General features: G+C 40.8%; 3 protein-coding genes across 6 annotated transcripts; 2 read left to right on the forward strand and 1 right to left on the reverse strand.

Annotated features, from left to right (window-relative positions):
* Positions 1-47: 47 nt before the first annotated feature.
* LOC6534927 (ATP-binding cassette sub-family F member 3) lies at positions 48-2804 on the reverse strand. Its single transcript, XM_002095562.4, has 8 exons — positions 2611-2804; positions 2284-2540; positions 1960-2183; positions 1255-1902; positions 1030-1203; positions 472-962; positions 323-414; positions 48-266 (listed from the first exon to the last, which is right to left on the reverse strand). The coding sequence occupies exons 1-8, from the start codon at positions 2696-2698 to the stop codon at positions 114-116; spliced, it is 2127 nt and encodes a 708-aa protein (XP_002095598.2). The 5' UTR covers positions 2699-2804; the 3' UTR covers positions 48-113.
* A 274-nt stretch (positions 2805-3078) lies between these two features.
* Positions 3079-3997, forward strand: LOC6539701 (UPF0389 protein CG9231). The gene is made up of 2 exons (XM_002086547.4): positions 3079-3328; positions 3393-3997. Exons 1-2 carry the CDS (start codon positions 3162-3164, stop codon positions 3601-3603), a joined length of 378 nt encoding a protein of 125 aa, XP_002086583.1. The 5' UTR covers positions 3079-3161; the 3' UTR covers positions 3604-3997.
* A 465-nt stretch (positions 3998-4462) lies between these two features.
* LOC6534929 (potassium voltage-gated channel protein Shal) lies at positions 4463-21902 on the forward strand. Of its 4 annotated transcripts, none has more exons than XM_002095564.3 (7): positions 4464-4719; positions 13823-14381; positions 14894-15806; positions 15923-16085; positions 16293-16481; positions 18975-19127; positions 20131-21902. In XM_002095564.3, the coding sequence occupies exons 2-7, from the start codon at positions 14180-14182 to the stop codon at positions 20224-20226; spliced, it is 1716 nt and encodes a 571-aa protein (XP_002095600.3). In that variant the 5' UTR covers positions 4464-4719; positions 13823-14179; the 3' UTR covers positions 20227-21902. The 4 variants fall into 4 exon arrangements, with proteins under 4 accessions (XP_039230486.1, XP_039230487.1, XP_002095600.3 ...); XM_039374551.1 differs by having other exon boundaries at positions 4464-4708; XM_039374552.1 differs by lacking the exon at positions 18975-19127 and having other exon boundaries at positions 4463-4719.
* Positions 21903-23379: the final 1477 nt, after the last annotated feature.

The following is a 23379-nucleotide window of genomic DNA, read 5'->3' on the forward strand; positions in this document are numbered from 1 at the left end:
GGAAAATTGGTGACCCTTTCCAAGAAACAATTTTCACTCTCCTTGTGTCAGGCATAATATAAATTTATTGCTAGGCTGTTTCACAAATAGAGTAATTAATAATTACATTAAATTCAACTATTAGCTTCGATTTCCTTGTAAACCTCCCGCTTATACTCATCCAGACCACCTTCAATCGCTCTGACTGTGCGATTGCCACAAACCCAGAGTTCCTTGCAGACGACCTTAATGAGACGTTCGTCGTGGGAAACCAGGATTACGCCGCCCTAAAAAAGATAGTACACATGTATTTCATGCTGCAAATTACCACAGCCCATTTTACCTTAAAGGCATTAATAGCCCGGCCTAAAGCATCAATGGTTTCAATATCCAAGTGATTAGTCGGCTCATCAAGCACCAGGAAATTGGGTTCCGCTATCAAATAAATATATTGTGTTAAAATAGGAAGCAGATGGAAAACCACTATCTTACCCATGCACATTTTCGCTAAGGCCACTCGCGATTTTTGTCCTCCAGATAAACTGGCAATGCTCTGCAGTGCCAGTGGTCCGGATATGCCGAAGCTGCCCAACTGCCGGCGATATTCTTCGTCCGGGCGACCAGGAAACAGTTCTGCCAAAACTCCCACACACGTCACATTCATATTCAGATGATCCACATGGTGCTGGGCAAAGTATCCGATTCGAAGACCGCGATGCAGGACAATGTTTCCGTAAATAGTACTAAGTTGACCGACAATAATCTTCAGCAGCGTTGACTTTCCCGCTCCGTTTTCTCCGACGATGCAGATCCGAGAGTCCGATGTGGCTGAGAGGTTGACGCCCTTGAAGATAGGTAGGGGATCTTCTGGATTGTAACGGAACGTAACCTCCGAAATGGCCAGCACGGGAGGATTGAGGGGTTCAACTTCAGGGAATTTGAGCGTAACCACAGTCTCCTTTTCCACTGGCTTTAGTTCGGGCCTGCAAAGAAACCGTAGACGTTTTATAATTTATTCAAGTAATTTAATATTTTGACTTTTGGACTTACAGTTTTTCGAGCATTTTAATTTTGGATTGCACAGACGAGGCACGATTTGCGTTGTATCGGAAGCGATCGATGAAGTCTTGGACATGAGCTCTGTGAGCCATTTGGGCCTCGTACTCTCGTCTTTGGGACTTGAGCTTCTCCGTCTTGGTCTTCTCGAACTGCTCATAGTTTCCCCTAAATAAAATGTATTAATACTTTAATTAGGCAATTTTTTAATATAGTTACTTGTATGCCTCCAGTTCCTGGGAATGTAGGTGAATAATGTCTGTCGGCACCGTGTCGAGGAAGTTGCGATCGTGAGAAACCACCAGAATGGTGGTGGCCCACGTCTGCAGATAGTTTTCCAGCCAAATAATAGCTTTGATGTCCAACATGTTCGTCGGCTCATCAAGCAGTAGCAGATCGGGTTTTGAGAAGAGTGCCCTGGCCAAAGCCAGACGCATGCGCCAGCCGCCTGAAAAGGATTTGGTTGGACGCAGTTGCATGTCTGCGTCGAATCCCAAGCCCTTAAGTATCACAGATGCGCGGGCCACGGCCTTGTCCGCCTCGATGTTCTGCAGAGAGGCGTAGGTCTCGCTCAGCTCATTAGACAGCGCCGCATCCTGAACTCCATTGTTAAGAGCAGCCAGAATCTCCTTCTCCCTGGTCAAAAGTCTCGTTCGCTCCGTATCGCATTCCAGCACGCTCTCCACGGCTGGTGTGTCATCGCCAACAACCTCTTGCTCTACGTGTAGCACCGATATGTGCGAAGGGATCTGTAGCTGACGCTCGGCGATCATCCGAAGAAGAGTTGTCTTGCCCAAGCCATTGCGACCCACCAAACCATAGCGGCGTCCGTAAGATAGCAGCAGATTCGCATTCTGCAGAAGAACTCTGGAGGGGATTAACAATAATTTTCGGTTGGCCAATTGCTCTGTTAGGTTGCCTTACTTTTCGCCAAAAGCCAGGTCAAAGTTTTCGATCTTGATGTCCATGGATCGGTTAAGGCCTTTCTGGTCCAGCTTGGTGTTCTTCTTGTTGGTCACCTGGGAGGCTGTTGCCGTTTGTAGCTTCACCGCAACGGGAATCATTCCATGTTTGTTTATCTCCTGCCGTTTCTCCTGCTTCTGCTGCAGTTTGGCCTCCGCCTTTCCCAACTTCTTGGAGTCTACTTTCTGCCAGAATAAGAATGATTCAGTTGATATGGTATATTAAAAGCTTTCGTTGCATCGTATATCCATTTTCTAGAAGTGCTTTGTCTAGGTGGACACTTACATTGGCGCCGTCTTTGTTTGCCACCCATATGCTTTGCATGTCCTTATCGAGTCGTTCCATGTTCTTGGCCATCTCCTCGATGTTGACCGGCGCATTGAGAACCTTCCGCTCCACGTTGACCTCATTGTTCTTCATTATGTTGAGGAACTGCTCGCACAGCGTTCGGACGCTCTCCTCCGACCTGTCGCAGTCGACGCTCTGCAGGATGTCGCCCACCGCATCGAAGATGTCATCGCCGCTGTCGAAGTCCTCCTCGCCTGGCAATTAGCATTTGAGTTCGGGGTTAAGTATAAAAGATCACAGGCCAGGCGACCAGCAGGCACTTACTTCCGGTGAGCACGCCCACGACATAGGTGAGCAGCTCGTGATCGATTTTGGGAAACTCGCGCTGCAGAATGCTGGTGTACTCGCTCATCTTGGCCTTGATCGCAAATTCGGTTTCTGAACGTGTGGCAGTCGGATATTAATTGACTTTTCCGACTTTTACACCACCGCTAACGAAAACTAAAGGGGAGAGCAGCGTGACCGTCGCTGGGTCGGCGAAGCAAATTTTAGAGATGGTCACACTGCTTTACTTCTAATTTGTTCCCTAACAATATATTTTTTGTAATATTGTTTTTTTTGTTTTGTATCTTTGAGTAGTCTTACCAGCGAAATTTCAAGTGTTTAAACAAGAGATTTCAAAGGTTATTGCTAGTTTTTCCAATCACTTCATGGTGCAGTGTGAACGTCTCTCAGGGTGACCATAGAAATACCAGCTGTTTTATAGTTACTGACGGAGTGACAACTCTGTTATGTTAACAGCCACTGTTAAGCGAATTGCATAAAATTCTTAGTTTCTTTCTAAAGATTACTTGTTAACGATTAAATAAAGCAACATGCTAAGCAAAACATCGTTTATTGGAGCCATGATGCGAAGATCGTTCGGAACCAGCCAGGTGATGCGAGAGACGATCAAAAACCACGAACCCAACAATCTGGAACGCCGTATGTTGGTCTGGACCGGTAAATATAAGACGCAGGCCGAGGTTCCCAATTTCGTTAGGTGGGTGCGGATTCATTCAGGTGAAATGCAACAGGTGTCTCATATTTGGTGTCCCAATTTGCAGTCAGGATGTCATGGAGCGCTGCCGCAACAAAATGCGCATTCGACTGGCCAACATAATGATTGCACTCACCGCCGTTGGATGCGCCATAATGGTGTACAGTGGCAAGCAGGCCGCCAAGCGAGGAGAATCCGTCACCAAGATGAATCTCGAGTGGCACAAGCAGTTCAAGGATCCTCAGCAGAGCGAAGGATCTGTTCCGGCCGCCAAATAGATAACCACACCGAAGTCCTAGAAATATTACAATTGGCCAGGCTTCTGTTTTCAGTCCCGATGAAGATCGACTAAAAATGGCCCTAAAACATATTTTACGGCTCTAAGACATAACAGATTCCTTGATTTATAACAGAGCGTTTCCATTTTTAGTTGGTCTAAAGAATGTTGCAAATATTTCTTCTTAAATTTCAATTTTTCATGTTTAACCAAAATATATATTTTCACTCTTAAAAAGTCATTATTAAAACCGAATTGGCCCATAATGAAACATGGTAGCAGGGCCAAATCTTTAGTAACTTTTTAGGCTTAGAAAATTTATAGATATGTATGTAGTGATATTTGCAAACTCAAAGTTAGTTGTATTATCAAAAATAAAATATATTTTATGAAAATCGTGTTTGGGTGCTTTTTAAAATTAAAAACCACATAAAAGTTTTGATCCTAGTTCATTTTAATTAGTAATAAACTAAGGATTTTGCAGTCGGCTTCTGTTACAAAAGTTTTAAATAACTTTTATTCTGTAAGTTTGCTAAAGGTAAGAGAGTAAATCCTGGAATAAAAGCATAGTTATCGAATGCGATTGAATTGTTATATCCTTAATGGAAACCAATTGATATGTATATTTGCCATAAATATTTGATCATTGTTCATTCTGAAGGCAACATGAACATCTGTTTCGATTCTGCATCGACTTTCACAGGCCATTGGCCACCACTTGCTCTTCAAAGTGCGCCGACGCCGTGAGTATCTCGCTGCTGTCCCGGATTCTGGTTCGGATTTGGGTTCGGACTCGCATGCTCCGAGTGAAACTACCGACTGTCGGAGGTGCTGGCGCTTTTGCATTTACTTTTCACTTTCAGTTTGTCGAGAACTGTTTGTCTGAACGCCCCCAAGAAAAAGCCGAGCGGAGCAAAAAGCGGGACGCAGTTTGGGCCAAGTTTTTTGTGGGCCCCGTGCGTGCAGAAAAGGCAGAGAAAAGTGTCAGAAAATTAGTTTTTCCAAAAACAGAGGAGGGCCAGCATCGAATTTCCCGGATTGAAAGCGTGGAAAATGTACACGCAGTAGTGCGGAAAATGTGCGGCTGACGGAAGGAGGCGGAGGAGGTGGGGAAAGTGTAAGAGGCGACAAGTGTAAAATGCAATAAACCGAATGGCGTGCGTATGTATGTGTAAACAGTTTTCCTGAATTTCCCAGCGAAATGCGGGGCAGATGATGGGCAGATGAAAGTCAACAGGAGTATTAAAACACCATGAAGCAATTGTTTAATCAAACATCAGCGAAAGCAGATTGCCTGCCCAGAAAATCCATAAAAAATGAGAGATTTTTCCTGTCTGTCTCTCTTGTCCGTGTGTGTGTGTGCTTGTGTGTGTGGGAGTGTGTTTCTTTGTGTGCGTGTTTGTGTGGCAATATTCGTTTGCTTTTTTGATTTGTGAAAATGTGTGTATCCGCGAATGTTGTTGCTGCTGCTGTTGTTGTTGTTGCTCTCGTTCTCTCTGCAGCAACAACAGCCGTAAAAAATAACAGAATATTCAGAGGGAAAATAAGTGTGGAAATTCACATCCAGTTTTAACCGCCCATGTCCTTGCCATGTGGTTAGCTCATTTTAAAATATGCTATTTCATTGCACCTTATGGCGTGCCTGCAGTCCAACAACAAGTTGTTGTTTCTGCATAGTTGGCCTATTTAAATCGACCATACACACTACACACACATACATGCACCCCCACTCAGGATATTAATTTGACCAGCAGGCCAGTAAAAATGGAGGGACAACATAACACGTTAAAAAGCGTTAGGCACGCAAAAAATATAACGGTCGGCCCCTCTAAAATGAAGGTCGTCTGTAGGAGAGAAAGAGAAAGCGAGGCAGTCAAGAGCAAACAGGACACTGGGGAAAAATAGGCCTTACTTCCCGGTATTTGTAGCTTTTTAGGATGATAAATAAAACGTTACTCCACAAATTATAATACTTCGCGTATTTGAATATTCATATTTTTATAATATAGTCTGCGCTTAACATTATATTATAGCCAGATTCAAGTACTCATTTTACGCTTTACGGCATTTATTATAGTAATCTTTAACCTGACGATAAAGTTCGTTGAACAAATTTCAGTTATAAGCCGAAAAAGCTCTTGGCTTTTAACTGTGTTATCTTCAAATGTTTACATTTTGTTTTCCCCATACTAATGAATATAACAATGATATCTAATATGTATCCTTTTGCCCAGTGCAGCAGCTGCAGTCCATTTGTTGGCGTAAATGTGCGAAAAATCCTTGGCTTGGTTTTTGGCGCAACAACAAAGCTGCACTTATACTCGTACCAGCATCAACGCTGCAAGCACACTCACACCATGGCTTCATCTCTGTGTGTGTGTGTGCGGTGTACCTGTGTGTGTTTCTTTGATGACGCTCTTAATGCAGCTGAGGCAGCGCAGTTGCAGCGCAGCTGCCGCAAATCCAGCAGTTTTGTTATCATTGGATTACAATTACACTTTTATTATAGCTTAATGCACGTGGACACCTTAATGCGGTTCTTTTTTATAACTTTTGGATTAAGTCTTAAGAAATTCTTTGCGATCTGAGCAATATTTATCAGTATTGTCATATTCTTTTTGGGGCCAATTAAATTGAAGAGTATTTTATTTTGCTACTTCTGGTTGTATCTCTATATATATCTTACACCCCAATAAGCACATATAGTACACAATCCCGTACGTGGTCACAGTTGTACGCGTATTTATACGCAGATATAATCACATTTTACGCATGGAAAGGCTTAGCGGGCCTACATAAATTACGCCATTGGCCTTATCCTCCCACTCGCCGTTTTTACCCGAACCACCCACCCAGTGCGACCCAGGATTTGGCTCTCTGGGCCACTTGCACGTCCACTGGACGCCCCGCATGTCCGCATCCCCCTGAACTGCTCCTGGTGTTCTGCTTGCCATGGTCATCAGGACAGAAGTTTTTCGGAGCTGGTGGTGGATTCGGTACATTGCAGCCCTTCCAGCTGACGATGTTGGCCAACTGATAAGCAAGACTCTATAAAGTTTTTATGTCTTTTGCAATTAATGCGAACAGCGGAAACTCCCAAGTTTGATCCTTTAAACATCCCGCTTCGCGACATTTCCTTCTATTACGTAACTTTTGAATTTGGCTTTGAAGTTGAGAAAACGAGCTTAACCACAAACATTATTCATTTTGAAATGGAGAAAATTGTGTGGGTACACAATATTTTTAATAATAAATAATAAGAAGGTATAAAATATCTGTGGAAAATTTCAATTCTTATACATTAAAGTTGAAGAGGGCTTAAAAAATATATGTAATAGTTGAATATGGAATCCATTTTATTTGAAAGCATGAATAGTTTCCTTTGGTTGACTTTTTCAAGTGCACATGCCTTTGAGCTCCTCAATTTTCAGCAACCCTTGCTCCTTCTTGTTTCTGCCCATATTTGTTTCCGAACATGCAATTTAAATAATAAATCACCTTGTAATCGAATTGTTGTCGACGCATTCGGCCTTTTCTTGTATTGTCCTCTGGCACTACATGACGTATGGGCAATGCGTAAATTAATAATAAGCATACGCAGTGTGGGGCGACTCAAAAAAAATTAATATGCGAAGGATGCTGAAAGCTGGTCAATATTTTTCTTGCCATTGCAAACAAATATGGTTGAAATAATTGTATTTTGTTTCCAGATTGAGATGATTTTAATTGACCATGCATCAGTTGCCGGATAATTAAATGCAAGCCTTTGTTTGAATTTATGGCCACCATCGCAATGTTTATGATTCAATTAAAAATTAATTTCTTTGCTTATTTATTTTGTTTTAACCTTTTTTGTTTTATTTAATGATTTTACTGAGATATCTGAAAGATTTTTTGCACAGCTATGTATGTTATAGATACCTAAATGCAATTTTAATCCGAATAATGGTTTTAGAATCCACATTTGATTATGATTCGAAGTGTAAATATTAAAATCAATCAATCAAATCATATGGCATGAATTTAATATAATTAGCTTGCTCGGAGGCAAAGATCAATCTTTTGACCCAAAATGCAGTGCAGTGTGTGTAGGATCAATATTGCAGCAGAGATATTTATAGAGCTCTGGTGATTGAAAATAAATCGTGTATAAAACCGATTTAATTTCTATGGGGGAAAAGGCGCCACTAAACCGAATTAGTTTCTTTGAAATGCTTGCCAAATAGACACCTTATTTAAGGAGACACCTTCAATTGGGTTCTTGGTGGGAGGATACATAAGACCCTACTTAAGCGTGGCGACACACTCACTGGCCAAAGTGAAAAGTACAAGGAAAATTATAAAATTTTCACAGGGCTTCACAGAGAGAAATGGCGAAATGTTTTTGCTGTTGGGCCGACGGCGAGGGCAAGGGCGCACTCAAGCCCGAATGCGAACCAATCCCAATCCCAGTCCGGATCCCAAGCCCTAAGCCGAAACCCATATTCAAAACCCAAGGGTCCTATGAGCAGGCGCAGAGAAAGTCAGACTCTCACCACTCTCCCTTTCTCTCGTTCTCTCCTTCTCTCGCGCTTCTCTGCTCAATAGTACATATTTCTCATTTTTCATTAAGCCGATGAAACAAATTAAAACAAAACGAAAAAACTACTTGTAAACAAAAGAAAAGCGACGCGGGGAAATGTGGGAAATTCAAAGCAGTTGGGAAAACGCCGAGTATTTTTGGTCTGGTCAGGAGGTTTTTGTGATGGCTCAAAAATAGCCCAAACAACACACAACTAAACGTAAACATTGTTAACTTATTGTCAATAAAAATACAAAACTGAAATGCCCACCAGGCTATAAAATTGTTTTTATGATCTGGAAACGCTTCCATTTCTTTTTGATTCGCATTTTGCCTCAAAGTTGCAGTTGTGTTCAACCTGCCCGTGGATTTCCTCCCCTCTGTTTTTCGCGAAAATGACTTCCGCTTCGAGAGGGCTAAAAAGAGAAAGTCAACGTCGAGCCGCCATATTAACGCAGCCCCACGCAATGGCCGCCATGGAAAATTCACAGGATTTCCGTAGATTTTTCGTGTGCCCCGTACATTAATGCCTAACTAGCATTTGGGGCCCCCAAATTGAATGGAATGGTCTCGGGGCCGAGTGGGTGGTCTGGTCCGCCTGCCCGTTTGTACTTTATAATAAACAAAAACAAATAATAAACATTAAAAAAACGGGCAGTCAGGAAACACAAACAAGGGCGGAAAAAACGAATGAGATGGCGGCCAAGCTGATATGCCCTGAAAGCAACATTAATAGATAAGGCTCCGAGGTGGAAATTGATATGGTTATTCCCATGCTGAAGGTCAGAAAAGTATGCTATATTTAAGCTGAGCACTGTGTCATGATGGTGGTATATTCTTTATAGTAGAGTATATATAGTAAACAATATTACTTGAACATGTAAGAGCAATCTTAAATTGTTATATTAACTATCATTCGCCAAAACATTACTGTTTTATTTTTTAAGGGGTTTAATGATGGTTTCGTTTTAGAATGTATTAAATTTTTTAAGAATGTTCTGGTTCTACTTATTTTCGGAGTGTTAAACAACAATATCTTTTGAACTTTTGTATGTTGTACTATTTTTTGAAAGGAAACCATTTTTAATAAATCATAAGTCTTAGAGACGCTTTGTTAGGTGGTTTTCAGTAGAAAATCGATTCAGTAGATCTTCTCACTGATAAAAAATATATCATTAATTATGTACATTGACCTTTCGGACTGAGAAGTTCTTAGACCGAAGTTGATTGATGGGTGAAATTCTACCGGGAGTTCATTTTGCTCACCTTCTTATTCAGTGCAAATCCGATATTTTCTGATTGAAATGTTTATAATGCCTGTCACAGTTCCAAGACCAAGTCCGAATACTCCCACTCAAATGAAAACTGAAAAAGTCTCACATTGTTGTTTGTAGGGAACAGGGTATGGATGGATGGATGAATGGATAGACGGACAGATGGGTGAATGGATGGATGGATGGATCCACATCATTATGACGAGAGATGAAAGGTGCTTTGTTGTCGCTGCTGTTGTTCTGTTTTTGGGGTATTAGCCGTCCCCCAGAAAAGTGAAACCTTGAGACGAAATGTAACTAAAAGCAGCCAACTAACTGGCAAATAATTAGGCAGCCCCTCGCCACGCAAAACTAAAATAAACTATGCAAATAATTAATGGAAGCACAGGGTGGGGCGAATAAATATAATAGGGACATGTGGCGCCTTTGTTTCGGCAGCAGGCGGAAGTCGCATTCAGCAGCCCCGTTTGGCGCCAAGGTGTTTTCCACTGGACAGCCGGACGGGTCACCACCACCCCCCCACCGACCTTGCCACCTCGTTGGCTGTTTGACAATTTATTTTGATGGCAGGCTCACACCAACGCCGAATACGCTGATCCGCTGGATTGCCTGATGGCGATGTTGAAGTTATCCTTGAATTGCCCAACGACACCCAGACATCATCATCAACGTCAGGAGTGGGCGGTGGGTGGTGGGGTGTGGTTGGTGTTGGGTGGACGTGGGACGGATCAGGAGAGCAAAGCAAACAGCATTGATTAATTTCCATTTCGCACAATGCGAGCTACAAAAGCAAGGTCAACGACAACAGGCACACTATGAGAAATGAGAAAATAAAACGTTTACATATAAAAATATTTTCCATTTCATAATACAAATAAAAAAATGCAATAATAAGTTTTAAATTCAATATTAAGAGTTATTTTTTAAAAACTTGTGCTATTATATCATAGAATTTAGGCTTAGACTTGCATAACTTAACTCTGAAATTGGAAAGATTATTAATATACAAATAATTTAAAACGATTTCAATACACCTGACACAATAATACAAGATAATTTGGCAAAAACAGTTTCTTTTTTTCAAAATTGTCTTTCCGTAATTGGTAATTTTTGCCGTGTACGTCTTTGAACAAGAATAACGTCAATATATAGAGGAAAATTGTTGATAGGATAATGCGGCATTAAAACATTAAGGCCTGACACTCAGCTGGGTTTCAAAAGGTGCTGGTGTGTGTGGTGGGTAGTGGGTGCCTCTATAGGATGTGGGATTTGTGGGAGTGCCATGCAAGGTTGAATCTCTCGGTTTGTTTGACTCTTCAACGTTTAATGGACGGAAAATTTGTTTGCGTATTGTGTGATATGATGCGCTGGGTGAACTGAGCATATTTTAATTTGTAGCTTTTACTGCATATTTTTAAAATATGTACATTTTATAAGCTTTTTGCAAATGATGATAACAAATATGCAGCTCAAACAATGCGTCGCAGCTATCAAATTAAACTGAGACCGTAATATCTATTTTGCATGTACTGCTTGAAAATACTCATGATTTAAGCCAAACCCAGTCCATCCCAACCCAACTCTCATCTATCACTTGAGCTAACCTTGTCTAACCTTAGCCTTCAACTATCGACAACCTTTTTGTGACCGAGTCGTGTCTCACTGGTTTTCAGTCAGCAAACTAATAACTCCTAATGGCTATTGTTATGGCAACGCCGAATGACAAACGCCACAACCACTTTAACCTGATACACCTTCACCTTTTACTTATCGAAGAGTCATATGGCTACTGCAGGGAAATGGTTGGGAAATCATATAACTCAGTTTACACTACAAGTCAGAACCTTTTCACGGGAAAAAGTATATATATTGTTCATCAGTATCAACAGCCAAATCGATATATCCTTGACTGTTTCTCTATCTGTTCGTTCAATTCTAAGCTAACTTGTCTCCAAGTTGTAACGCGATCTGCATACAACTTTTTAAGAAGTCTGTTTTCTATTGAAAGTAGGACATAATAATACGAATAAATATATCTTTTGTTGCTTTTGATCACAACGAGTTTTTGGTTTTATTTTGATCATATAGCTGCTATAGAAACTGCCTAAGTTTAACTAGATTAAATATTTGAAAAAATTTCGTAGTTTCGTTACTTCTAATCATCATTATATAAGCATCAAAATGCGAGGCTGGCTTTCCTTCTTGTTTTTAATACACTAATTTTTTATTTTTAAGAGCTGTGTGAACAGTGTTACGTAACTTTTATAATAATTCAAACATTTCACAGTTGATTGGTGCTCATAAATATGCAACCACTTTCATTGGGGGCGTAATACGAATGAAACCGCATTTTCTGGCAGTGCAATTGATGTGCTCTTGGCCGGAATTACGGAGCAATGGAGTAACAATCGTGGCCGTGCCAGTAACACAACTAAAGACTCAGCCATAAATATTGTATAAATCAAAGAAACACATTATATAGACTTCAAGAGTCATGCCAAGCCCTGACATTTATGGAAACAGATGACTTTTTGTCACAGTTCCCAGCTGGGTGGTTAGTTGGGTGCGTGGTTTGTAGCCAAGAAGTGGACGCAAGGCCAAAGGAGACAACTTTTTGCGTTCTAATTGTTGTTTGGAATATGACTTGTGGCCTAAGGAAGATTTTGCTGGGTGTTTACTGTCTATTGAAATGCACATAAATTTGTTGTGCGACTGGCAAAACTTAGCAAGAAAGGCAAGCAAGGCACCCACGCATCTCGCCCAATCTTTCGCGAACACTTAAAACGGAATGCAATGGAAAATTCTAAAACAGATTAAAATTTCAGCATGGTACATATAAGCCATACTGAAAAGAAATAATACGCAGTGAATCGCCTTAGTATTTGTAATGGGAATTCAATGGGAACTCACTAAAAGTGTTTGATAGGATATTCGGGTTTTAAATTTGGTTCTTGCACTAATTGATTCAGTTTTAATATATTAAACCATTGTTCTGTCACTCCGCACTGCTGTTAAAGTAGTGACGAAGGGCACCAGAAAAGTGTGCAGATGGGTATGAATTGGTTTTGGTTTTTATACAATAACTACGTAACGTCGTAATGTAAATGGTAACCATAATTGTTGAATCGAAATCGAAATCTGAATCGTAATCGTAATCGTCAATGAAAGTCAAATTCTGCATTTATAGTCCTATTAAACCGACAATGGGATGAGTACAATGTCATATATTGCATCTGCCCAGTCAAACGTAAGATAATTTTTCGTCACAAATGTAGATCCCAGAACTTTATATACTCGTAACACAACGCGTTTGCTACTTATTTGTTACCTCTTAGAATGATGTTTTTTTTCAACCTGTTGATCTGTTATATCCTTCTTCCTATTTTCCGATGTAAAATGTTTCCACTATTCCAAAAGTACGTTCCCAAACCAGATCCATCCAGACGTGGACAGATGGAAGACCATCGGATGGTCGTTCACTCCTCGGGCTCTAGCCATAATAATGGTCCCAGCTGACGGACCCACGGCCCTCCCTGCGCGCCAGTTGGCTCGATTCTGTTTGGCTTGTTTAAATATTTAGACAGAGCGCTGCTGAAAACGCATTGAATGGCGTTGTCTGTCGATTGCCGTGAATCCGTGAATCATATGTACGCAGAGGCGTAGGAGGCGGGGGAGTGGGGGATAAAATGATAATGTAAACAAGTGAAGCGCTAAATTGAGGAGTGGGCCGATGTGTGTGGTAGTTTGTGCTCGGGGGCTGTTCCCCCAGATTTATGATAATATTTATGCTTCGAGAAAGTCGGAAAATCCACCGGACGCGGAGGGAAGACAATACTACGAGCATTTGGGATTCCCCATAAACTTAAGGAATCGATTGAAGTGAATTTCAAACAATTGGTTGCATTTAATTTAAAAGTAGGTGGTTTTAATTCGATTCAGCGAACCCTAACCGATTGCTATACACATGGTCCCTGGGAATTTGCGTGGGATTTATGGGTAATCTTGGGTTTTTGTGCACAGCATATTTAAATATTTCTGCATAAGCATTCGTCGTTAAAATAATAATTTCAAAAATGGTGTTTGTAATTATACGATTTATTGTATTGTCTCGTCTCTCTTGACATTTTTGTAAATCAAACAATATGATTTTTTAATATAGGGCTTACTAGTTTTACTAACAACCATTAAAGATCTCAAGATATTAGTCGGACTTAAGTTTGGCAAACAAAGTGCTTAACTACAGCAAAAATTTCGCCTCTCAGTTAGTTGCGTGTGTGCTGCGAGTGTGTCTTAAAAACTTTTTGTAGAATTTAAACTTGCATACCAACCGCGTTTCCTCCACAAACTTGAGCTAAAGTACGACGAACTTTTTCACTTTCTTGCAGTGCTGCACATCAACACAACTGGAGAACACAGGAAACTTTTCATATCCCCGCAGTGAACGATTAAGAGCAAAAGTAGCAGCAGCCACAGCAAAATGACAGCAATAAGTTCAAGCAATAAAACACAGCTAGCCAGAAGTTGCAAACATGCACTCGCATCACAATAAGGACGGGCGGCGGACGAAAGCTTTAAAATAGGAGTTAATCACCGGACTCCCCATCCCGCAGAGCACCCGGGACTCCCCACTAAACTGCCAAATAATATAGGAAATTAGCCAGCCAAAGGACGGAACCCAGCGAGGAGCGCAGGAAAGAAGGCCCTACTGTCAGCCGGGACACTGAAACATTCCACCCCACAGCATGGCCTCGGTCGCCGCTTGGCTGCCCTTCGCCCGGGCGGCGGCCATCGGGTGGGTGCCGATAGCCACCCACCCACTGCCACCGCCCCCGATGCCCAAGGATCGCCGCAAAACAGACGACGAGAAGCTGCTGATCAACGTCTCCGGGCGGCGCTTCGAGACGTGGCGGAATACCTTGGAGAAGTATCCGGACACCCTTTTAGGTACGTATACGTATCATATTACTGAAGCCACTGAAAGGGTTCAAACCAAAAAATGCAATGCAAACTAATGCTTAGTTTTTTAAGTCTCTTGGTTCTTCGATTCCCAATCGCATATTTATAGCATTAAATAAAACAAAATGCTTTGTTCGGCTTCATGCATCATTTGGTTTATACAGCTTATACAGTTTACAACAGTATACAATAATACGATTGGATAATAAATTATTCACTTGGAACAATAAAAAACCAATAAAAAAAGTAAATTCAGCCCAATCGAATAAAATCGTTTGTGAAAATTCTGTTCCCCACATATGTATACAAAAAATGTATTGCTCAACATTTTTATAAATGTATCTTTTTCTAAAAAGAAAAACCTAATTGCTCCCAAGATCTTTTTCATTTAGTAAAAATCTTCGATATTGATTTCCGTATATTACTAACTGCAAACTATCTTTATTAACTTTTCGCATCACTACTTTATATTCATTCACACTTATATTTATTACATTCAGGTTCTAATGAAAGGGAGTTCTTCTACGATGAGGACTGCAAAGAGTACTTCTTCGACCGGGATCCGGATATCTTCCGGCACATACTGAACTACTACCGGACGGGCAAGCTGCATTACCCGAAGCACGAATGCCTCACCAGCTACGACGAGGAGCTGGCCTTCTTTGGCATAATGCCGGATGTCATAGGCGACTGCTGCTACGAGGACTACCGGGACCGGAAGCGGGAGAACGCGGAGCGGCTGATGGACGATAAGTTGTCGGAGAACGGGGATCAGAATCTGCAGCAGCTGACCAACATGCGCCAGAAGATGTGGCGGGCCTTCGAGAATCCGCACACGTCGACGAGCGCCCTGGTGTTCTACTATGTAACGGGTTTCTTCATCGCCGTCTCCGTGATGGCCAACGTGGTGGAGACGGTGCCGTGTGGCCACCGGCCGGGCAGAGCAGGAACTCTGCCCTGCGGCGAGCGCTACAAGATCGTCTTCTTCTGCCTGGATACCGCCTGCGTGATGATCTTCACGGCGGAGTACCTACTCCGGCTGTTCGCCGCCCCCGATCGCTGCAAGTTCGTGCGCTCGGTGATGAGCATCATCGACGTGGTGGCCATTATGCCGTACTACATTGGCCTAGGGATCACCGACAACGACGACGTCAGCGGAGCTTTTGTGACGCTGCGCGTGTTCCGCGTCTTCCGCATCTTCAAGTTCTCGCGTCACTCGCAAGGACTCCGGATCCTCGGCTACACGCTCAAGTCGTGCGCCAGCGAGCTGGGCTTCCTCGTCTTCTCGCTGGCCATGGCCATTATCATATTTGCCACCGTCATGTTCTACGCCGAGAAGAACGTCAACGGCACCAACTTCACATCGATTCCGGCGGCCTTCTGGTACACCATCGTCACAATGACGACGCTGGGGTGAGTTCACTAAGAGTGATGTTACAAACGCGTCCTTTACTTTCCCTCCAAATGAAACGCCTAGATTTCCCATTACCGTATCTATTCTTATTCTGAAATCCCTTCTTCCGCCGCAGATATGGCGACATGGTGCCAGAGACAATAGCTGGCAAAATTGTGGGCGGCGTCTGCTCGCTCAGCGGTGTGCTGGTCATCGCCTTACCTGTACCTGTTATCGTATCGAACTTTAGTAGAATCTATCACCAGAACCAGCGAGCGGACAAGCGCAAGGCGCAGCGGGTAAGTCATTGTGAAACAGAAAAAATTGCGAAAAATCCGTCGGTGTCACAGAAACTGGAGACTTGAATTTTGCCACCAGTTTTTGTGGCACTGATATTAAATCGGTTGAAATTTATCTGGAAGCCTGGAAAACGAATTTTCCATGCGCATCCCAGCTAAACGCCAGCCACCACCCACAAATACTCATTATGTGTTATGGCCTTGCAGAAAGCTCGCCTGGCGCGCATCCGCATTGCCAAGGCCTCGTCCGGAGCCGCCTTTGTCAGCAAGAAGAAGGCCGCCGAGGCCCGGTGGGCGGCCCAGGAGTCGGGCATCGAGCTGGATGACAACTATCGGGACGAGGACATCTTTGAGCTGCAGCACCATCATTTGCTGCGATGTCTGGAGAAGACAACGGTGCGTATACGCGATGTGCGGGGCAGCTTTGTCCTTCGCAGTGCAGCTTCTCTATCTCTCTCTATACATACATGTGATATACGTGTTATTGTCACTCGATTGCGCGCTCAGTGTTTGAACTTATGATTTGAACTCTTCATTTACTACCTTTAGAATCACACTCTGTCTCTATACATTTTTCGTTTTTACTCCGTGACAGATGTAGCAACATTTGAACATCTCAGTTGTAGTCAGAAATTGTAAGGTTTGCCAGAAGCTTATTAGGAAAGCAATGACAACGGCATCAACGAGAGCGACATCCACAGCCAAAAAAACATCAACGGTGGCGACAGCAAAATCAGCAAGTGGCAGGACGAAGGACATGTTGTTGGGCGTTTTAGAACTGACGCGTCTTCTCATAAATCAAAATAAGCGTCAAAAATCGCAGAAAACCAAGAGAAAAATAAACTGAACTGAAATGCGAATGCGAATATTCAGCATCTTTTGTATGTGCATTTTTTGTTAAACGTTATAAATTAATCGTTTTTATTTAAATATGTTTTCTGTACATTATTATGGTATTTCTCGTTTGTGTGGGATCTGTTGTATTTCGTCCTAAGTTGTATGTTCTAAGTTTACCATTTGTGTCATGTTTTTCACACGGTCTGAGCCCAAACTGGCTTCGAAAACAAGCAAATATAAAACATAGAAATAAAAAGCAATGAATATCAATGTCTATGCTCTGAAAAAACGAATATAAATTCGCCAAAGTAAGTGCTTTCGGTTTGTATTTAAGTTCCGTTCTTTCTTCAATCTTTCTCTATCCCTCTCTCTATCTACCTTTCTATCTATCTCGTTCATGTTTACGCGTTGCACTTAATTTTTATGATTTCGAATTTCCAATTTTCGATTTTAGTTTCATCTTTGTTGATTGTTGATTGTCGGTTGTTTTTTGTTGATTTTAAATACCCTCTGGTAACAGAAAACGATTGGTGTTGAATGCTATGCGCTCTGTTCTGTTTTAAGTTCCTCGAATAGGTCATTACCGAACAGAATCGGTTCAAACGATATGCGAATGCTCCCCCACATGCTATCAAGAAATTTCAAACTAAGAAACGCCCATTTAGCCATATGCAATCGATTGCTGTCAACATAAGGCCAAAAACCATATCAAAATCTAAACATTTTAAATGCCAGAGGAGCTCATCAAGTGAGGAGAAGTATCGGCATGAACAATGCAGAGTCACTTAGTGGATATGAAAAGCCCATTAAACCCACAATTTGTAAGGCCTAATTTATCGAGAGCAAATTCCCATTTCATTTAATGGCACAGCATTAACCATTTTTTTATGAGCCATATTCTCATTTCATTTAAGATAGTTCTTGGCCAGATTGCTGTGCTATTTTCGAAGACAACAATTTGTTTAAAAGCAGGGAAAACAATAGAATTGTTCAAGAATGAGGAAACACTGGCCAGAAAATTATTTCGATGTTAATAGAAGGGTTTTCGGTAGGTAAGGTTTCAATTTGTTATGCATTAAAAAATACTGCAGTTTATTTGAACTGTGAAGAGGCTTTAAGCAAAGCTAAATGAATTACCAAGTATCATAATTAAAAAAAGGATTTTAAATAACTCATTTTACTAATATAAATTAAAGCTTTAACTTTACCGTGTAGTTAACAGAATTGATAAAAATGTTCAGTGATTCCCACTCCGCTTTCATAACCGATTTTTATGCACCACTACCATTTTTATTTTTTATGTGTTCCATAGCAGCAACCGATTTCACTTGATGAGCTCTTAAAATCTCTACTATAAGCAGCAAATCAATAAAATAGCGTTTTGTCATAAATCGAGAATCGGTTATATGCGGCCATAAACGCGGCCGCGTTTTGAACCAAAGTCGCACTCGAATGTCGCTCGCTGGCGCTTGCTTTCCTTTCGTACCGCTCTGCCACGCCCACGAACCCGCCCCGCCCTAGCCTCCGTTCTTGCCCCCGATCCGCCCCGCATTTACCGCTCTCGTTCCGCTAAGTGATTGCTCGCCCGCTGCCCCGCCCCTGGCTGTTTTGATAAAAAGTTTGTTCTCATCGTGTTTTTGTACAATTGTCATTGCTTAGGAGCCGCAAAGTATGAAAAAAGAAAGAAACCCAAGAAGAATATCACCCGATTTCACATTAACAAATTGTAGCGTTCAAATGTTTATAACTTGTACCCCAGACCAGCTTAATGTTTTAATTGTTGTTTAAACTCGAAGGAGCCAAGAACGCTCGATTTTACCCTTCCCCTCCCCCTCCCCCTATCCCACTCGCTCCAAGTATTTGTTAATGCGTATGTACTTGAACCTAGTTCTTAAGTCCTGTGTTTTGTGTGTGTAAACCCAGCCCCCTCCCAAGATTTCCATACTGTAAAATTGTTGAAAAAGAAAAGAAAAACATTGTACTCTATGTATTCTTCGTTTCTCTTTGTAAAATTCTTCTCTGGCTGTACCTCTCAATGCTCAAAAACCGCAGGATCGAGAATTTGTCGAGTTAGAAATTCCGTTTAACGGCCAGCCCAAGAGGCCGGGATCCCCGTCCCCGATGGCCAGTCCCGCCCACTCGACAAACAGTGCCGCCGGCCTGCTGCAGTCCTGCTGCGGCCGCTGCTGCTCCCAGCGCTACCAGGTAAGCTATACGCCCCGACATACCCTGTACGGGGGAGAAGTGTGCGAGTTACCGCTTTCCGGCACTCGAGGGGTTGAGTGCCCCTACAGGTGGGTCCAAAAACGCTTTCCGCAACCCTCTCTTTTTATAAGTACTATATACCGTTTGTGTGTGTTGACTTTGTTACCTCTGTTGGTCTTGTACTCTTGTAAATTTCCTCATCTCACCTTTAGAAGAAACAACTCATCCTCGAGGATATCACTTAAGAGCATCTCAGGAAAATGAACATTCTAATCATTTTAACAAAATCATTCTAATAAAATAATTTAGATTACCATGCCAACTAAACGCAAATGCTGAAGTAATCATTCTGATATTCACTTTTCCTTTGTCAAATATACCGTTTTACATGTCAATCATCAAAAAGTATGCTATAGTTTTGCGTTTTTAAATGTAGCAAGGGTGTAGATACAGCGTAGAATGTATGGTGTAAACATTTGGTATCAGCTTGCCGAAAATTTTGATAGTAATATGTAAATAAAAATTCCAGGATTTCAGTCAAATGGATTGGGCTCTTAAGTGCATTTAAATGTATATAGTAACGTAATGAAATTCAAATGTAAAGGAAACTATGTATACTAAAGAGTGTATTACACAAATTTATGTAGCCCTTATTATTGAGCATTTTTTAAATATATTTCTTAAAAATCTTTAAAAGGAAGGGATTTATATAAAAATGCACGTGTGTACCAGTAAAATCAGCAAATTCTTTTATATGATTTTTTAACATTTATTGAGACTTGATACTTCAGCAACATCTAATAAAATATAGCAAATCTGAGTAAAGTATTCTAAGCAATAATAATAAAAAAGATATTCTAAGAAGGATGGAATCTTGATCCAGCTTCTGTTTTAGTTGTAGGCACATCAGGCTGCTTCGGGAGCTATCATTAATCATGCGAAGTCTGACCCCGAACGGTAAAAGCCCTAATGCGTTTTCTGGTTTGTTCTCGTTTCTGTTTAGGCCTGCGGCAAGTACATGCCAGCTGCCAGCAATGCTCAGAATAGCCAAAACAATCAGCCCATGGATGGCACCTACCTGGTGGAGGCCTCGTTCTGAGCCGGCAGCAGCAGGTTGGCGTCGGGATGCACATCCTTGGCCAGGGACGCAGCCACATCCCAATCCAGATCGAGATGATCTACGTTTACGTTTAGTCTAACTTGAAAAGTTTTTAAACTAAATTGAATTCGTTTGTAGACGACAAGTCGTGTGTGTTTAGTCGCCAAATATAAAATTGATGGACCCGAGGAATTACTAAAGCCGAAATACAACTGTAATCTCTAAAATCTGATTTTCGAGTTTAACGAGCAAAATGTTTAATTAAATGCAAGCCATTGCAGACTCAAATGAAAGCATCTCCGAATGTGTGAAGTATAAAGGGCACATTAAAATAAAATAAAACAAGTAACAAATTAAATAAAAGTGCCCAACTTAGATTCTGCGGCGGCAATGTCGGATTTGATTAGCGAAGACCCGTTAATGAAAAAACCAAATATTAATTATAATAATATGCAACACTATTTACTTTATTTAGGTGACAAGACAACAACAGCAAACAACAGAAACCGAAGCATTTTAGAGGAATTTACTGTGTATGTTTTAATAATGTGAGCATAAAGTAGCATAGCCGGCGAAATAGTTGAAGAAAGAACTCGAAAGATCTAGCTAATAGGATCTATAACTGACGAAGGGCAGAGTCCAAAAACCAAAAGAACAATTTTAACAGCAAACGATTTGTGTAGCCAGGAAACGATCAAGGAATGGAAGTTTACGAGAAAATTATGAAGATATTAATACGAATTCGTCTATTTTTTAAGTGGTCCGTAGTTTAGTAGGTGTGATCTTCATCGACTACTTCCCTATTCTTTCACTTCAGCAATGATCTCTCAGTCAGCATTACCGCATTTGTGTGACACCCTCATTTTCCCTCAATAAATTATGTGTACAGCAAAGAGGTTTCAGTTCGTCATTCAACCTTTTATCCGATGTACTCCAAAATGAACTAATCAAAATCTATTGAAAAACAAAAATTACAACTTTCTTCCAAGAACTAAGTTAGCAAGAAAACTATTTAAATGTATATGTGTGTGTAGGAAAGGCTTTAACGAATTGGAACATTAACTAATTAAATGAACTCTTAGCAAATTCTAACAGCAACTTAAAGTATATTAATTAATTCTAAATTAAAATCAAACATTGAAAATTAGTTCAAGTAAACAACTTAAAAAACATAAATATGGAGCTTGTATGTATGTATGATACATTTATTATGATTACTCTAATTATTATTAGTCGGCGATGAATACGATAATAGTGTTGCCTATTTGTTTCTAACTTTCTAAGTTGCCTAATAATTTCCCAAAAGAACAAGCTAAACATACAAAAATCACAGCTGTCGTTAATCAAAACGAAGCTGTGAGTAAATCGCTAAAGAGGCGATTATGATTAGATCGGAAATATACAAAAATCACATCAAGAAGACAAGCAAAAATTTGGTTACTAAAACCAACTCTTGTAGCGATATTCTAAAAGAAAACCAATCTATCAGATAAACGAAAGTCGGGGTAGAAACCCATATCCGATGGAGGAAGACGACATTTCTCTTTTGATTTTTAGTGATATGTAATTCGAATTGAGTAACAGCAAAACCAAATACTCTGCCACGGGTCTCTGAGAATGAAAAAGCTAATGATTAATAATGAATAAAATAAAGAAATCTGTTTACTTCCACCATACATGCGATACTCCCAACGATTCATCTAGGTTCTAGAACGAAGGTATTGGGGTGAACCGTGTTGGTAAGTTCCTAGTTTGGGTAGAAAACAAACAACACCATGTTGCGGAAAAAAAAATATAACTGCATCTACTTTTTATTTCTTCTGAAAATAAATACAATTTTATATAAAAGAATTGAACTTCAAACATCCCCTTTATAAGCCCCTTAATTCACAGTGGCCCCAAAACTGAAAAAAAGTGAGATAATTTTATATCCAAAATAATATTCCAGGCCCACCCTAGTGCCAACACATCCATGGGGTCTAACTATATTCAAAAACTCTCTCTCGGAGACAACGCCTATATTAACTTGTAGGAGAGATCTGAAAGCGACCAATCGAATGGCAAAAGTCGCGGAAATTCCCACCATACATCATCGGCTATATCATCATATATATGCATCCGAGGCTCCAAGGCAGCAGGCCAGAGATCGCCCCTATATCTTTTGGAACAGCCGCTACGGGAGTGTAAGTTGATGCTCAGTAGGTATAATGCCACACGCTTCGATACTAAACGATCGTATGAGTCGCCGTAGCAATTTGCTTTTGGCCCCAGAGCTAACAGATGTTGAGTTGTGCTTTTGCTTTTTGTGCCTGCGATAACCAGGCATATGGCCCAAACTAATTTGCATAGTCGTCGTTAGTCATATGCCTATGAGTTGTCGAGATCTGTGAACTTCAACTTGGCAGTGAAAGCAACACCTCTGGGAGCTGAGCCACGTTCTGGCCAAATATAAATATTTTTACTTTAATGTCCATTGTTCCCAAATGGTGTATTTTAAGCAGTTTTGTTAAGCTGATATGGATTTATAACATTTAATTTTAGATTAACTCCACTATATCGATTTAAAATCCACCGTTTTTATTAAAACTTATCTGTGTGGTGTAAATCTAAAATTGATAAATGTAAACCTTTTAAAATACAAATTCGTTAATATTTATTTTGTTTATTTGACGAGATTATCGTTTACAATCCAATTTTCGAATATTACTCTTCCACTCACTATGTTAATCCGACGCCCTTAAAGTAGTATTTACTTTTATTTTCCTCACAATTTGAACTTTTTATGTTGCTATCCGAGCTCATCAGCTTGCCACCATTCTCATGAGTACCTGTAAATGATAGTTCATATCGATTTCAATGAATCAGTGTTCATCAGCTGCTCATTAGCATCGTATTTTCCACCTTTTTCCTGTTCGCAGAGGGTAAAATAACTTCAAGCAAAGGCCGTGTCTATAAATCAAGGCAAAACAAAAGAGCAGAGGAGAGATACGATACGAAACTTAAATACTAAAACTTACTTGTTTGTACGCGGTGGTTTTTGCTTGCCAAAGCAGTTGGCCGTAAAACCAAACTGCAAAATAATAAACATGCATGTGTACCGACATATGGGTTTATACTAATAGTACGCTTATTTTGATGTTTCCCCTCTGTTAA

This window comes from Drosophila yakuba, chromosome 3L (assembly GCF_016746365.2).
Source record: "Drosophila yakuba strain Tai18E2 chromosome 3L, Prin_Dyak_Tai18E2_2.1, whole genome shotgun sequence".
Lineage (NCBI taxonomy): Eukaryota > Metazoa > Arthropoda > Insecta > Diptera > Drosophilidae > Drosophila > Drosophila yakuba.